At 32.1% G+C, this 17095-nt stretch overlaps 1 protein-coding gene across 7 annotated transcripts in view; it reads left to right on the top strand.

Moving 5' to 3' along the window:
* Positions 1-16141, top strand: part of LOC144972970 (transmembrane channel-like protein 5) — a 36992-nt gene extending 20851 nt beyond the window's left edge. For 2 of the 7 annotated variants that reach the window (XM_078914855.1, XM_078914856.1), the window contains exons 13-18: positions 146-221; positions 2208-2338; positions 3830-3994; positions 4966-5044; positions 9090-9225; positions 12615-12938. In XM_078914855.1, the coding sequence (XP_078770981.1) occupies positions 146-221; positions 2208-2338; positions 3830-3994; positions 4966-5044; positions 9090-9225; positions 12615-12880 (853 nt within the window). In that variant the 3' untranslated portion in view covers positions 12881-12938. Of the gene's footprint in view, positions 1-145; positions 222-2207; positions 2339-3829; positions 3995-4965; positions 5045-9089; positions 9226-9858; positions 9877-12614; positions 12939-14541 lie in introns of those variants that run through there. The other 5 variants (XM_078914858.1, XM_078914859.1, XM_078914860.1 and 2 more) reach the window with 5 other exon arrangements.
* The last annotated feature ends 954 nt before the right edge of the window (positions 16142-17095 follow it).

The raw sequence follows: 17095 nt of genomic DNA, 5'->3' as shown, positions 1-17095 counted from the left end.
TCTTCTTCTTCTTCTTCTTCTTCTTCTTCTTCTTCTTCTTCTTCTTCTTCTTCTTCTTCTTCTTCTTCTTCTTCTTCTTCTACATATTGATACTGTGTAAAGCATCATACCAATTTAATTTTTCATCTTTTTACATTTTTTCCAGGCTTGGTGTGTATTATTGCCCCATGATCCCTGTCATTGTCATTATCAAGCTTATCATCATCTTCTACGTGAAAAGGGTGAGTTAGGAGCTGAGGTCATATAAGAAACTCAGTAATTCTTATCCCAGAGTAGAATGTTTATTATCTATTTCATGGAAGTCAATATTTTTTGGTTAATTGCATAAAACCATTTTTGATGACAAAAAAAAAAGATTTTAATCAAAGGAAATAATTAGCGAGACCAGCTGAGGACTTCCGAAATTCTGTCGTTTGGGAAATCCCCCTTGTACTAGCGCACGCGCAGACAAGCTTTATTTCCATTCCCGGTGAATATGACTTGTAGTTAACTTCGGATCAACCTTTACTCGCTTACTCACTGTTCTAAAGAAAAGAAAAACAAGATATTCATGACTAAATATTGCAATTGAACAAGCAGCTCTGCAGTGTAGTGGTTAAGGTGTTGGACTTTGAGTAGGAAGGTCCCGAGTTCAAATATCACTTAGGTCAGATTTTGTTTGTTTTTACGTGTGTGGTTTATTTACCTTTCATTTCTCGTATATTGTTCTATTTAAAAGACATTTTTTCAATTATCATCATAATATTTCCGAACAAATAGTGCCATTTTCTCCTTTGCCTATTTGTTGGAAATGGCCACTCTCTACTACTGAGAGAGAGAGGCATAGGGAGGGGCACTGGGTTTGACGCATATTGATGAAATAATGTAATGTTCTCGTATCTCATCTAGTACTAGTACTGTTCAAGAGTGACACCCCACCCTCTCTTACCTATATCCCAGTCTCCCAACTTGAAAACTGTTGTAACTGTACAATTTGTTTAAGAAATCATCAACTTAACAAAGTAAGAGGTAAATCTCAGCGACAAACTCGTAATAATCAGTGCTAGCAATGCAGTGCATACACTTTTCTTTTCCTCGAGATATCTAAAACCACTTTCCAAGATACTTAAGGTGTCGTGCAAGTTGTGGGAGACCTAACAGAACACTATTTATCGCGTAATTTGAGCAACACCTACTGCCTACCTCAAAGAATTAAAGAGGCAGGCAGATAGGCAAGTGAGCCTTTGAATGGGCAAACTGCAAAGGGAAAAAATAGGTGAAATTTTGACTGATGATAAATTGCATTTTACACATTGGGGGGTCTCCCTAATATCGGGAGGGAGATTGCATTAAGGTCTCCCTAATAACGGTGTTGGGGGAGACTCCCCTTGGGTCTCCCTGATGCCTACCTTAATCAATTTTTTAATAAAAAGATGACGAAATACTCTGAGGTTTGTCTCTCTTATAAAGAGCATTATTTTAAATAGTATAAATGTTAAGAGTATTCACCTTTACTCGTGCTTCAGGTTTCGGACTTGGGACTATTGCCTCAGATTAGGAACATGGATAGATTGCTCTCTGTACCTGTGTCTGATCTTTATTTGAATTCATCTCCTTGCTTTACTTTTTCTAGGTCGTTTGTGTGTGCAGTTAAATTCAAATGTATTATAACTTGACCATCCTATGATCTTCCTTTTTACAGGTTATGAAATGACCCAAAAGTGTTGCATGTTCTGTAAATCTCAAAAAAAAAATATTTAAAAATAAAAACATCCCAGCATTGCTCAGTGGTACTGTCTTTGCTTCATACCCAAAAGGTACCGAGTTTGACTACCCACCTTGTTGTGTGGCCTTGAGCAAGTCATCTCGCCCTAGCTCACTTTGCGGCACTGCGCTGTGGCTGATGCCTGTGTTATTCCAGTTTTCCCTTGGAATAGACCCTAAAGACAAATTTCCCCTTTGGGGATGAATAAAGGAAATTTTATTTTATTTTTATTTTATTTTATTATTACAGGAATTTATATCCTTAACAAATTGACTATCCCATCATTTTCCCTTTTAATGAAATGGCGTAAAAGTGAAAGAATCTTTGAACATCTCATAAAAAGGACCCCCCCCCCCCCCCCCCCCCCCCAAATAAAAAAAGAATTACCCACAAAAAACAAATGTACAAAAATCTTAATTACTATTATAATTTATATTTATGCACAGTTTTATTTTGTTTACAGTATAGCGTTGTCAACAATTGCAAAAGCTCCCTAAAACCATGGAAAGCATCGAACACTCACACTATCTTTATTGGCTATTTGTTTGGATTCTTTGTGCTCTGCTTGGTCCACATTGGATGTCTGATTTCTCTGTAAGTTCCTATTTAATTTATGTTAGCCCTTTATATGCAGGGTTTTATTCAACTCAAATTTTATAATAGATAATATTCTTTTCCTCAAGGTTACATTCCTTAACAGGCTGGTACCTTTGAGCAGAGATGTTAATGAATCCTTTTCTTTTTTTAGAATTTATTTATTATTTTTTGTTGTTGTTGTCTTTTTGAATAATAATAAAAAAAATATTTTATTTACTTCTAGCCATTTATGATTCGTTTTTTTCCCCCTTCAGTTTGCCGATAAAATTAAATCCATTATCTTTCATAGATTATTGTTAGCACTTTGATCAGAATGGGTGTCTTCATAGCACTCATTTCACAAGCAAAGGCATTGCTTTCGAAGCTGGATATATTCAAGGTTATTTCTGACTCCTCTGTCTATCCAGTGGTGATTTGGTAGCTGGGTCTGTTAGGTCTTGTAGAAAAACTTTACAATAGACTAGCATCCTATCCAAAGGGTAGCAAACAGTTATAGAAATGGGGGTAAACTTCGTCTGTGAAGGCTTATGTCATTCAGATCAGTGTCATTTGGAATAAGCTGAGGATATGGAGTTCACAGTGTATTCAAAATGTATCTCTAGCATCATATTCACAATGAGCATATCCCACGATTCTTCCAAGTTGGTTATTTTACTCTTTTGCACCAAAAACTATGATTCTCTTTTCCCTCCTATGTTTTCTTCATGAATAGCAACAAGAGAAAAAGTAATGAAACAAATTTCTTGGGATGTGTTTAATAGGTTTTATGCAGTCTATAGAGATTATGAGGTGTGTTATGTATGTAGGTATATTGGATTTTATGAAGTTGCTGTTTAAGGTGCGATGGGTTGGTCGAAAGATAGTGTCCTTTTGCACACCACTCTCGCTGAGCTGCTTAGTGGCAACTCTCTACACAAGAACTACAACTCTCACTAGGTTAATGCATTATATTATGAGCACCTTATAAATATATTTTACTACCCGGCTATCAATGGTTTGTGACGTCAGTGTTTTGTCTTGTCACAAAAGTCAAGTGATGTAAAGTATGATTATTATTGACTGGTTGGGTGGCAATGATTGCAAAGATTCTCATACTGGCATTGGATGTCCTTGGGTAAAGCATTTACACACATTACCGCATTTGACTGAGTACTGACTATAGACAATGACAAATATCATATGAATGCTAGCCAAAAAAGGATGCCTACCAGACTATGTGTAGTGTATGAAATATGGTTCCATAGTATATGCAAGGGGATTAAATGAAGAATTTAAAAAATCATTGAGCATCTTAAATTTATGGGAATATGCATTACAAATATTCATAACTATTTAATTTGTCAAAGAACACCTACAGTTTATATATAAATATGGTATTACAAACATAAAGAATAAATATGATAAGATGATTGGCAAAAAGAATGGTTTGAAAATGGGTAAGGGTTAGACGTTGCCGTTAAGTATTTCAGTATTTTATCCTCTCCTCAGGATGAAACCAAGCACAGACTGTGGTCCCTACAAAAATCTGGATAGTGCTTATGACGTTGTGGAGAGTTTGATTGGGGAGTGGAAAACAGAAAGTTCTTTCTCAAAGGACTTTTTTGATTTTATTAGTTCCCCTGGTTTTGTTGCTGGTTGTCTGGTATTTTTCAGGTAAAAGCATTGCAAAAATATTTTTTTAATCAGGTAGGCAATGAATGTTTACAGCGAGAGTTTGATTTCTCAGTAAATTTGACATCATATTTAAAGTGTATTCAGCAATAAAGCAATGACAGAAAGGTTTTAACTAAAACCCAAATCTCGTTGGTGTAACTAATTTCTTTGGTGATTGGACAATTTTTCTAACTCTTTCCTTGGAGCTGGGTCCATGGTTAAGACACTATAAATAATAATTGACCTAATTGTATCTGATGTGAATGGGTAACTTACTATCGTAAAAGTGCCAATATAAAAAAAAGCATCTAACATTAAATCTTGCTAAGGATGAAATTGAAATTTGATCCTAAATGGCTGTACTTTATTTGCTTTTATTATTATTATTATTATTATTATTATTATTATTATTATTATTATTATTATTATTATTATTATTATTATTATTATTATTATTATTATTATTATTATTGTGATGATGATGATGATGATGATGATGATGATTTTATTATTATGATTATTATTATGATTATTATTATTATTATTATTATTATTATTATTATTATTATTATTATTTATTATTATTATTATTATTATTATTATTATTACTATTATTATTATTATTATTATTATTATTATTATTATTATTATTATTATTATTATTATTATTATTATTATTATCATTAGTATTATTATTACTATGTCACTTTTTAGCTTTGGATGATGTTATTTTTTCTGTTTTATTTTATTTATTTTTGTAATTTGGGGAGATAAGTTTACAAGCGCTTGTGGATTTATTTCTATTTGGATTAAGCAGCTGCTCATCACATTGTTTCATTTTAGAATTTTTTTCTGAATAGCTGAATATGTATAACCTGCAGTTCATATTTTTTTTCCTTATAGAACTCATGAGATAACAATGCAGAGCATACTTTTATTTTCTATCTCTCTTTCATTTTTACCTTTGCCAGTGTGGTTCTGTATTACATGCGAATTATTATGCTGAGTCATCATTCCATGGTAGAACAGCTCAAGATGCAACTCAAATCTGTAAGTTAAAAATTGTTCACATCATCATTTATTTTTGTACGGGTCTCTCCAAGTTATTTTTTTTTTTTTTTGTTATGTATGATTCAGTACTTAAGAAAAATGTATATGATAGCTTTTAATGTAGCTACTCCAAACTAGTGTGGGGCGGTCCTAGGCAAGCTTAAGGACTACGGTCCTACGGTTCCTGGGAAATGAGAAACGCAAGGACCGGTTCCTAGAACCTTGGGACTTGGGTGTTTATTCTGTATGTGTTCGCAAGCGTCGAGGTCCCTCCAGAATATGTCAATAAAGATTTACAGATCAAACGCAACACTTTCTTATTTCCTTCATCTTTTTCGTAATGCTCCCAAACCCAGCTGGTTTTTCTCGACGACATATTTTCCAGTTGAAATGTAAGGAAATTGGAAAATGGGTGAAACAGTAACAATTGAGATAAATAAAATAATCTAATAAGCGACTATGATGATTACTGGGGTTGTAAATTTGTAAGTAACTGAGATGGTAACAAATGACAACAATAACAACAATGCGATAGGCTGGCTTATAATTAATGGAGTGATGGTGACAAGTTCAAGTTAAAGAAAACAAAAGACAGTCTGGATTGAATACACACACACACATACACACTGAGTAGTCACACTCATTTCAAATTGTAACCTAATTAGAGAAGAGGGGTGATGCTTTCTTCATTTGCTCACCTTACTTCATTGTTACTTCGATAATTTAGCGTGAATAAAATTTGAAATTTATCCCCATTAACGGAGATAATGGAATCGCCCAAGGCGTTGATCGAGTTGTCCGTGGCATTGATACACACACGCAACTCCGCAACTCCTACCCCCCCACCCACACACACACATTAGACGGCAGGGAGCATTGAAGAGTAAGAGAGAGACGTAAAGTTATAATAAGAGGGGGTGGATGCGGTAATAAGTGGGGTCAGTGGTGACTTTTCGCCAGATCTAACAAACCCAGCTACCCATTCACTGCTGAGTAGACAAGGATTCAGAAAAAGCTCGACTGCACCCGGGATCGATCTCTGGCCCTTTGCGTATTAAGAGAGTGCTCTATCAACTGAGCTATTGGGGTCCCCAACTATTCTATTGGGCTTTTTAAAAATACAAACGTTATAACTGGGTTTTTTTGGAAGGAAGAAACTCATGAAACTCATTTGATTAGTTAGAACACCAAACGAAATTTTAATATTATTGTATTATTTTAAATGACAACAATGCAATAGACAGGAGTGATGACAAGAGATGGACAAAAGAAAACAAAAAATCGGACTTGCTACTTGCTAGGTTCGAAACACACACACAAACACAAACTCACACATCTTTAGTAGTCACATACATTTCAAACAATAACCCATTAGAGAAGAGGGGTGTTGCCTTCATCATAGATCATTGTAATTTTGATCATTATGGTGTAGTAAATTTTGAAATTTACCCCATATAATGGAATCGTCCAAGGCGTTGAAGATTGTCATGCGCATCCTGTTCCCCCCCCCCCCCCCATCCCACACATGAAAGGGAGGTTTGCAGAGTGGAGGGAGGTGGTCGACTGTGTCGTTTAGTGTATAGCAAAGGGGGGTGGGTGTGATTAATTAAGTGGGATGGGTGGTGATTGGTGGAAGATAGGCAAAGAATTGCTGGGGAAGTAGTATGGCACGAGAATCGCTAGGACCGTTGAAAGGTGATGACCGCCAATGGTCCTCCACTTTGGGACCGGTCCCCGGTTCTCAGCTAAAGGACCGTGGGACCGGTCCTCAGCACGGCACTACTCCAAATCGATTTGTTAAATCATGCATACAACCTGTTATGGAATGTACATATAATTCTAAGACTTTTGATGCTGCAATCAACATGATAGGGTAATTTCTGGGTGGGGTTCCTGACCTCCCATAGTGTGCAGGGGGTACATACTGTGTCTTCTATCCCCTTATATCTGTTTTCCAACATGCTTTCTGTCTTTGTCTTGGCATGAGATTACTTGGTTTTGTCCTGTCCCTGCCTGGAGTCCTAGCTAGGAGGGAAACAGTCAATGCATAGTTATTGTTTTGGGAGATGATATTTTTTTTTCCTTTAAATCATCTCTCTGTTATGTATTATTATATTTGTTATTTTCAATGTATAATGTAAGCATTTGAGTGTATTTCTCTTTGTTGGATTTTGTGCTTGTGTCTGGATGAGACTTTTAGGTGATCTCAAACTATGTACTTTGACGGTGTGCTCTTGGAATCTACATCTGTTCCCTATTTGAACCAGTTCCCCTTTGTCTTACCTTTTCTTTTGTGCCTTAATTGTAATTCTAGAACTTTGTACTATCCCATTTTCTTCCTTTTTATTGGCGCTGATATGACCTTAATGTGTTGCAAGCGCCGTAAAACCCTTAAAAACAAAAACAAACATAGGGTAATTTGTTCAAAAGTTGTGCAGATTTGAACTTTGACTTTTTTGGTCGCATTCCAAATGGGCCAAAACCCCATTTTCAAATCCCGCTGACTGCATAGATTATAATCCCAAACAACTCAAATTTCTTGACTTACACTATATAACACTGACAATTCACCCTGTGCCTGTATTAAAAAGGTAGAAATTATTGCATAATAATTGCTAATAAATACTATTAAATAAAATAGGTCCTTTGACCTCCCATGATGGGCACTTGTGTATCTTCTATCCCCTTATATCTGTTTTCGGAGTTGCTTTCTGTCTTTGTCTTTGAATGGGATTGCTTGGTTTTGTCCTGGCCCTAGCCGGAGTCCTTGGCTGGGAGGGAAACAGACAATTGTATAGTGTTAGTTTTTGGAGGTGATATTATTTCCTTGTAAATCATCTCTCTGTTATGTATTGATCATTATATTTTTGTTTTTAATATATCTTGTAAATATTTGAGCGTATTCCTTTTAGTGGGATCTTGTGCTGCTGTCTGTATATAACTTTTAGGTGATCTCAAACTAAGTACATTGATGATATGCTATGCTCTTGGAATCTACACCTGTTCCCTATTTGAATCAGCTCCCCTTTGTCTTACTTGTTTTGGGTGCTTTAATTGTAATTCTTTAATTTTTGACTATCCTATTTTCTACCTTTTTACTGGCGCTGATATGAGCTAAAAGTGTTGCAAGCGTAGTAAAACCCTTAAAAACAAACAAAACATCTGCTATACTTGTTATATGTATTTCTTCCATGCAGCGTCATGTCCTTGTTTTAGAATTTGGTTCTCCCCAGGCCTGCTTGGGATCATCGGCTGAGCTAGGAATATCAGATGGATTTATTTCTATGTGAGAGATAACATTTTTTGAATTGTCAAACATCTCTCCATAGTGTGTTCATATTTTATCATAGATTTTGTATGTAGTATGTCGTGGTCAACAATTTCCGAAGTTTCCTGAAACTGCAAGGGACATAATTATATTCACATCATCCTTATCTGATATTTGTTTAATTTTTTTTGTGCTATGATAGCCGCACATCACGTTTTAATGTAAATTATAACCCTTGTTAAGGGTATCCATCTTCATAGAGTGTTCCAGTGCCTGTAGTTCATACTATACACACAGATAGACTGCTCTTAATTGCTAAGTACTTATATTCATTATTTTAACTGATATTTGACTCACTGTTTCTTGAGCTCTTTCAAACTGAGTCTATTACTGATTGGCTAGCCCACCATATTCCTTTGTCGAGTGTGCAAATGACATAGAAGTAGACAGGTGCTTTAGAACTCCTAAAAATAGATATTTTTAGTCAGTATGTTTACAAGCCATCTATTTCATCCAAACAAGGGTGTAATCCTCACACAATTTGGAGGTTTATCATACAGTTGAAATACAAAAATATTTATATTGATGATATATTCAAATCAAGTGGTCCAATATGGAGAATGCGATCATAGTGTTGTCTCACAACTTCTGGATTGTTTTATTTTGCTTTGAATTTTTATAATTGTTTTAAATTATCAGTATTCTCCCTTGAAAGCTATTTCACATTTCCTTGACAACAAATATGAATTTAAAAAAACAACTCTTTTACTTATTCAGGAAGCGAAAGACAAACGTTTCTTGATGAACCTCCTGAACCAGGTCAAGTTGAAAGGTCAAAAGATCAACAAGCACGCAGGCCCTACTCTGACTAAGGCAGTCAACCAGCAACAGACAGCCAATACCAGGAACAGAGGTAAGGATTGGATTGGAGTCTGATTTTAGATTTATGTCTTGGAAAATGCTTTTTTTTCTGTCTCTGAAATGACTTGAAAGTGTCAGATTATAACCATAAAAAATTCTGTATGATACAATGCCACTCAAAGCAAGAAGGAGAATTTCAAGGAAAAAATTATTTTCAGAAAGTAAGCTTTTCTTGACTGGAAAAACCTTAAATACGAGAGTCTAATTATGTCATAACTAATAAAGATGAGCAGTCTTTATCTTATCAGTTCTGCTGGCAAGTATTCTCCTTCGTACGGTGAAGGGCTTGCATCTCGTCCATATCTTAGTGGTCTAGCTGGCATTTTGATTTTCATAACTCACTATCTGTGATAGAGAAAACGTACCTTTATAGATTCATTTGATTTAAAAAAGAAAAAATGGTCTGCCAAAATTAACCCCCCAAAAAAAATTGAAAAAAAAAAAAAAAAAAGAAAGTCGAGTTATATTTGACCCTATTACTTTTAAAAAGATATTATAATTTTGCGTCTTATAACTTAGCAGATGCACTATTCCTAAAACTTGCCCTGGATGTTTAAAACATTTTCCCTGGATAAGAGCCCTGTGTTTATTTCGTTTTAACTTTGTTTGGATTGATTTGTTGTAGGGGAACACAGCTCAGATGGTAAGTTGTGAATGTCTTATCTTTTTGTATTCTGTCATTCTTGTCACCCAGACGAATACCTTCAAACAACTTAACTAACGAGAATAAAATTCTCACTAATTCCTCATATGTTTTTACACCTATTAAAAATTAAATGATTAATTAATATATTACATAGAAAATGGAACAAGTATTTATTTTATTAAACAAAATTAGATGAAAACGCTGTCAAGTCGTGTTTTTTTGTTGTTGTTTTATTTTGTTTGTATGTTTTGTTATTGTTTTTGCTTTTTGTTTTTTTTATTTTTGATGTAAAGGAATTTAAAATCCTTAAAAGCTGCAATGATGACGATGATTATGATGATGGTGACAAGATGATGACGATAATAATGATAGTAATAATGATAATAATAATAATAATAATAATAATAGTAATAATAATAATAATAATAATAATAATAATAATAATAATAATAATAATAATAATAATAATAAATAATAAACAATAATAATAATGATAATGATAATAAATATAATCATAAAATTAATGATAATAATTTAATAATATTGATAATAATAATATTAATGTTAATGTTAAAATGATAATAGTAATACTAACAATAATAATATTAATGTTAAAATGATAATAATAATACTAACAATAATAATATTTTAATGTAAAAATGATGATAATAATACTAACAAAAACAACAAAAAATAATAATAATAATAATAATAATAATAATAATAATAATAATAATAATAATAATAATAATAATAATAATAATAATAATAATAATAAAATATGATAATAAATGATAACAGTAATAAAAATAATAATAAAAATAATGATAATAAATGATAATAGTAATAAAAATAATAATAAAAATAATGATAATAAATGATAATAGTAATAAAAATAATAATAAAAATAATGATAATAAATGATAATAGTAATAAAGATAATAATAAAACTGATAATAGTAATAAAAATAATAATAAAACTATTGATAATAATAATAATAATATTAATAATAATAATAATAATAATAATAATAATAATAATAATAATAATAATAATAATAAAATAATAATATATAATAATAATATACGATAATGATATATAATAATATAATAATAATAATAATAATAATAATAATAATAATAATAATAATAATAATAATAATAATAATAATAATAATAATAATAATAATAATAATAATAATAATAATAATAATAATGATTATGATGATGATGATGATAAGAAGAAAATGATGAGATTACTGCAGCTGCTTATGATGATGATGGTGATGATGATGAGGATGGAAACGATGTTAAAGATAATAATAAGTGTGATAAAATGCCTAAATATAAGTTAGAATAAAACGTAAATAAGAGAGAAAAATTCAGGAAACTTTCCTTTGTACAGCGTTTTCTTTATAACAACGATTCATTTATATTTTTGCTCAGACATCTACGCAATTTTTTTTTTCAGAAAATTTATTTTGACAATTTTATCATTTTAATATCATTTCCTGTAACATCCTTATTTATTTTATTTTTTTACCGCTTTTTTTTGGTATTGTTTAATTCCATTCCCATCAAATAGAATTAAGAGTTAAAATCAATAGTTAACTTTATGTACAGACCTTGTTTTTGGGTGTGCTACTTTTCGAAGTAGCTCATGGCCATAGGGTAGAGCAGAGATAAACAATGAACGACCAAATTTCTTCATTGATAAATATTTATGGGAGTATCAGGTTTGCCAGCCGTCACTAATAAAGTGACGTGGATGAAATATTTCTCTTCTTGTGGAGTCTTGAAATTATTTCTTAATTTCAACATTACATCTGGTGACCATGAAACACTCAAATATATCCGTCATGGATATCACTATATTGTTGCTTTCAATGTGAATTTCTCGACAGTGATGGAAGACCTTTAGATCCATTTTTTTATTGATATAGTTTAGCTTTAGTGCTGATTTAGTGCTGACAACTTTTATTTGCTTTCAGACAGTAATTTTGTAGATAATTTTGAAGTTGTTTGAATAAAGGAAATATTATCTCATATATTTCAAACAATCTGTTTTTCCAAAAGCCAACTTACAAACACAAAGAGATAGCTCATAGATATGTGATATGTGAATATCTAGCAAGTGTCTGGGTCGAAGTTTCAAAATTGTAACTTATTAACCTTAATCTCACTTATTCAAGTTAGTCTTCTTCATAACAGAATACCAAATTTCTATTCTCGACTCCTGTGTGTGAATTTTTCTTTATCTTCTTCTATGTTATTCTGTTATTTTTCTTTTTGTAATTTAAAACATCTTACTCGCAATTTTTCCCCTGCTAGATAACCTCAACAAAAAATATAATTTAAAAAATACTGGTGACAACTTGATAGAATATTTAGGATATTAAGATTAAATTAAATTGAAGATTTAGCTACTTAAAGTGCTTACATTTGGACGTGATAGGGCCTTGAGAATTTATTTATATGTTGAAGAATGGTATATACAAAGTAGACAAAATCGACTTGGAAATTGGGCTCAATCTGTTTGTAAGAATTTAGATGTGCAATTGATAGTTAGATGTGAATATTGCATGTCTTGTTATATTTTCAATTTTGAAGATATCCATTGATTGTTGTGTGAAGGTTTAAGATTGTAGATCTCAACCATGAAAAAATGATAAATAAAATCCAACGGGCAGTTTTTACCTTCGATATAAAGAGTTGATTTCACACCTTCATGACAGCAACAGTAAGATTTACAGATGTCAAAAACGACCATCATCAGATTCCAACACTCAACAAAACATGCGTGCATCAAAGACGTACTTGTAGATGGATCTACAAGTCAATTTCCCATGGATATCGTCACATTTCCTACAAGTCAATAATGACCCAGTCAGGAGTATTGGAGATTCTACAGGTCTTTCTTCGTAGCTTGTATTTCCAGCTTGCAATTCTCTATTGTTTTTATCTTACCATATTTTCTATTATGGCACATTTTCTTCACTGATATACCTTTCAGAACACATAATTAATCATCATAATATATCTCTCACGAAATATGAATGCTGTGTTCATCAATGTCATCGAAGCTTGTGCTTGAATGGGAAAAACATGATTATTATTTAGGCATGAATAGATCTATGCCTTTTGTACTGCACTGTAAGGTATTGTCACCAAGATGTTCCAGCAGTGAAATAGATAATTCATTGAACAACGATAAAAGTCAACTGGAATGCCCATATTTTCACAATGAATGAACTGGGAATATAAAATCTTTTCATGTTTATAATACTGCTTCTATTTCAGCTTGTCCATAATTTAATGGCAATTATTTTTTCCAACCCCAATCAGCATTTATTTGTTTATCAAGAGGATATTAAATTATTATCAAATACAATCTTGTGATCTTTTGAAATATTCTTGAATGCCACATCTTATATAATATGCATGTTTTTATGATTAAATATTGTATTTACGAAATACTCCAAGAGGCCTTTTATCACATTCATTATCTTCCTTAATCTCTACAACTCATAAAACAAGTAGCATATTAAAAGACAGTCTCTAATTATACATAACGGAAGTGGGCTTCAACAACACCATTTGGACAGATCTCCTCAAATATGACGTTGCCTTTATAATGATAAATGGTTTTTAAAGAATTGTTATCGCTGATTTTATAAAATTAATGTGTTTTTATCCCATGTAAGTGGATGTCTTAACCGTTTTGAACTCATTGTACCTGACACCCAACAACCTTTTTAAACCCTTTAATAATAAGACTGACTTTCTTTAAAACCATATTTTTCCCCTATTATTTACCTGGCCTAATTGCAGACTCAACAATTTTCAGTATGAAGCTCGAGTTACATTTTGGTCGCTGCTCATGAGATGAAATGGTTAATTTCTTATGGCCGTATACACACAAAAAAATGAACCCTTACTGAAAATTTACCTCATATAAAATACAAACAAAAATCAGACAAATGTTTCAATCTTCATCCAAAGTTGATGAGAACTGCCTATAGAAGATATAAATCCAACACTTGCTCATTTATTTTTTTAAAAATTTAAATAAATGTTACAATAGTACGCAAACTGTCTGTCTTACTTCCTCTTGTTGATATTCAATATTCTTCCATTTTCTTTTCTTTTTTTTATTCGTATTTGTTAGTCGAAATGTTATGAGCACAAATAAAGTAGTCAAATGAGGGGAAGAGAATGGAAATTCTAATATAAATTCTTTCCTAACCATAACCCTGCAACACACTGAATTTATATAGAAATTGGAATACCCAGTTCAGGTTGGTTTTTAAAAAAATTGAGATTGCACAGCTCAGAATAAGAAGCCCATATCCAGAGATGGAACCTGTCCTGATGTTTTTTTTTTTTTTTTGTAATTAATTTTTTCTCCACGTTTTTATTTTCTCAACAATATCATCATTACTGTAGTTATTTTTACTACAAAAATATATATTTGATTTTAAAATGTTAATGTTAACAATCCAATGTTTTGATTTTAAGGTATTGTTGGACCTTCACACGTTTAAATGAATCCTTTAGCTACGCTTACATTTAATTGAGTCTCCTAACAATGACATTTCAATTTTTTAGGTTCTTTTTTGTTGAGATTTCATCACTTCTAATTTAAAATAATTTTTTTTTCAGGTAAAGTGTTTGTGAAGACTGTTGCTGAAGGAATGATAGGTGGAACTCCTGGACACCGATAGCCTTGCTGGACCACAAAGAGAACCACAGACCAAAATACGTTGATTGGGAGGCGGGTGATTAAGTGGATAATCCACAAATTATGTTGTGACGAAAGCTTGTTTTACATGCTGTTGGTGATGGTAGAAGAATGCTATTTTCTAAAATCACCAAGAAATCAAAGAAAATGTTTTTAAATATAAAAATTATAGAGACGATTTTAGAATTTTCCATGCATCCAAGTGTCAGGTGCAGTTGAAATTTTTTCTTTACGAATAACAGTATGATGATAGTTTTTCTTTTGTTTTTCTTTATTTTTTATTTTTATTTTTAATTCTACTGTTGAAAATTCTCCTTATTCCACAAAGTTTAATCTTTTTTTCCCCCCAGAAATTTTATTTTTTGACAAAATGTAAGCATTGAAATTATAACTTAAGATTTCACTCAGCCATTTATTACTTAACTGTCTCTTTTTTTATTATTCTTAAGATAATTTTATGTATGCAGAGGTGTATTGCTGTTTGTTTCTGTGTCTATGTGGTGCATAATAGTCATTGTACAGAAGTATGATTTCTTCTGTTTATAAATGAAATTTATTTATTTTTTTAAACACATAAATACTAGAACAAAAATTCTAAACTATTAAGGACACTAGGAATTGCCAAGCTTAAGATAGTTTTAAGGGTTTACTGTTTAATAAATCTATTATTATTTCGATTTTTAAAAAAAGTAGAAACTAATTACTTATCAACTTTAAGACAAGTCCTTAATTATAGTGGTTTCCATTTCAGTAGTTTATTATTAATTTTGACACCCTTTTCTTACTTGTCTTTGTGCAATACCCGCTCAGCGCCTTAGAGCATGTTTATATTGTTTACAAGTGACTTAATTCTACAATTATTAACTTTAATGTACCATCGTCCCTGTTTGTGAACTATTGTACCATAGACATATAGTTTGACATTCCTGATTGTGTTTTTAATTAACATGAATTTTATTCTTATTACAATTACCTACTTACATCTGGAGTTTTAATTTTAAAAGACGATTACACTTGTACAGATTGAGCAGATGGGACGGGGAAAAAAACACTACCCCCCCCCCCCCCCCCCCCCCCAAGATGAAAAACAAAACGTTTAAAACCAGACACATATTAGAAAACAGCACTGATAACATTGCTTATCATAGCATCAAATCAAGATTGCCAGATTGTTTTTTCTTTATGCAATTTAATATGGTAATGCCAACAATTGATAGAACTAAATATGTAAGTTATTTGATTTATGAATGTCCAGATCTGATCACTCATCATTTTGTTGAATTAAGGTTGTATGTTTGATGATTGATTTTAAAGCATTCCTAATTTACTTTTTGTCTTTGTTCTCAAAACCTTGCCAAATCTGCTTCACAGACAGGGGCAGAGAGATAATACACCTATAATTCAAAGTGGCACAAACAAACACACACATACACAAACACACAAACCCACACACATAATACATCAAGGATGTTGTCTTACATTTTGTATTTCATATTAAAAATTTAAAAAAAACCCCAAAAAGCTAGAGCATTTATATAGAGCACTATCCACAAAACGTGCTCACAGCACTTTATAAGGGATCCCCATCCAACAGCAACACTTAACATGGAGATGAGACATGAAGCTTGTTCGACGATATATTACAATTTTTTCCCCCGACAGAGACAAGGCTGTTAACGGACAGGTACTCAATTTACCCTTGAGTATGTTGAGAGAATGTGAATTAACAGCCTTTTCCAAGGACTCAACTATTTGCCGCTCAGAGCAAGACTTGAACCCTGGACCTTCTGCTCTGAAGGAGAGTGTCATATCACAAGACCATGTAGCCGCTTTTAGAAAAGTAATTTTATCCAAACAGATGGAGTAGACAGCCATCGTTATACAATGTTTGTATTTAAAATGATCTATATCAATTGGTGCTTACAATGTGTGTAGCCACCTTGTCATGAGTATTAAATCACGATGAAATCCATATATTAACAACTCTATGTATTGAATTTGTGCAGTCTAAACATGCATCAGTGGTTATTTACACAATATCTATAGTCTCCTGATGATGCTTTCATTAGTCAACCTTAAGTCAGCCTCTCCCTTCTCTGTTTATTACTTAAACCTTCACTAACTCAACAGATTAGTAAGTAGTTATTTCAAGCCATTGGGGTCAAGGAGTTGGAGTTTATCTTGAATTCTGTTTTGTCACAACTCGGCAGGTAAGCAAACAGGCTTAAACACCACCCTCCCCCCTTTTCCCCTGACATGATGTTTACAGACGAGGGTTTTTCTTTTCTTTTTTGTTTGTTTGTTTCTGTTTTATTATATTATTATTATTATTTATTATTATTTTTTTTTTTTTTTTTTTTTTGGTTCAACTTGATCCCTATGACAACCTTTAAAAATAGAGACCAAAATAAGAATAAATCAGCAGTTGCACAATATTATGTGAAATAGGCTATCTTGGCATCTTTGAAATTCCTC

The sequence above is a fragment of the Berghia stephanieae genome, chromosome 5 (genome assembly GCF_034508935.2).
Source record: "Berghia stephanieae isolate SIO BIC M18660-M18661 chromosome 5, UCSD_Bste_1.3, whole genome shotgun sequence".
NCBI classification, from domain to species: domain Eukaryota; kingdom Metazoa; phylum Mollusca; class Gastropoda; order Nudibranchia; family Aeolidiidae; genus Berghia; species Berghia stephanieae.
Note: the sequence above shows the minus strand (reverse complement) of the source record. Positions and strands in the feature narration are given on the sequence as shown.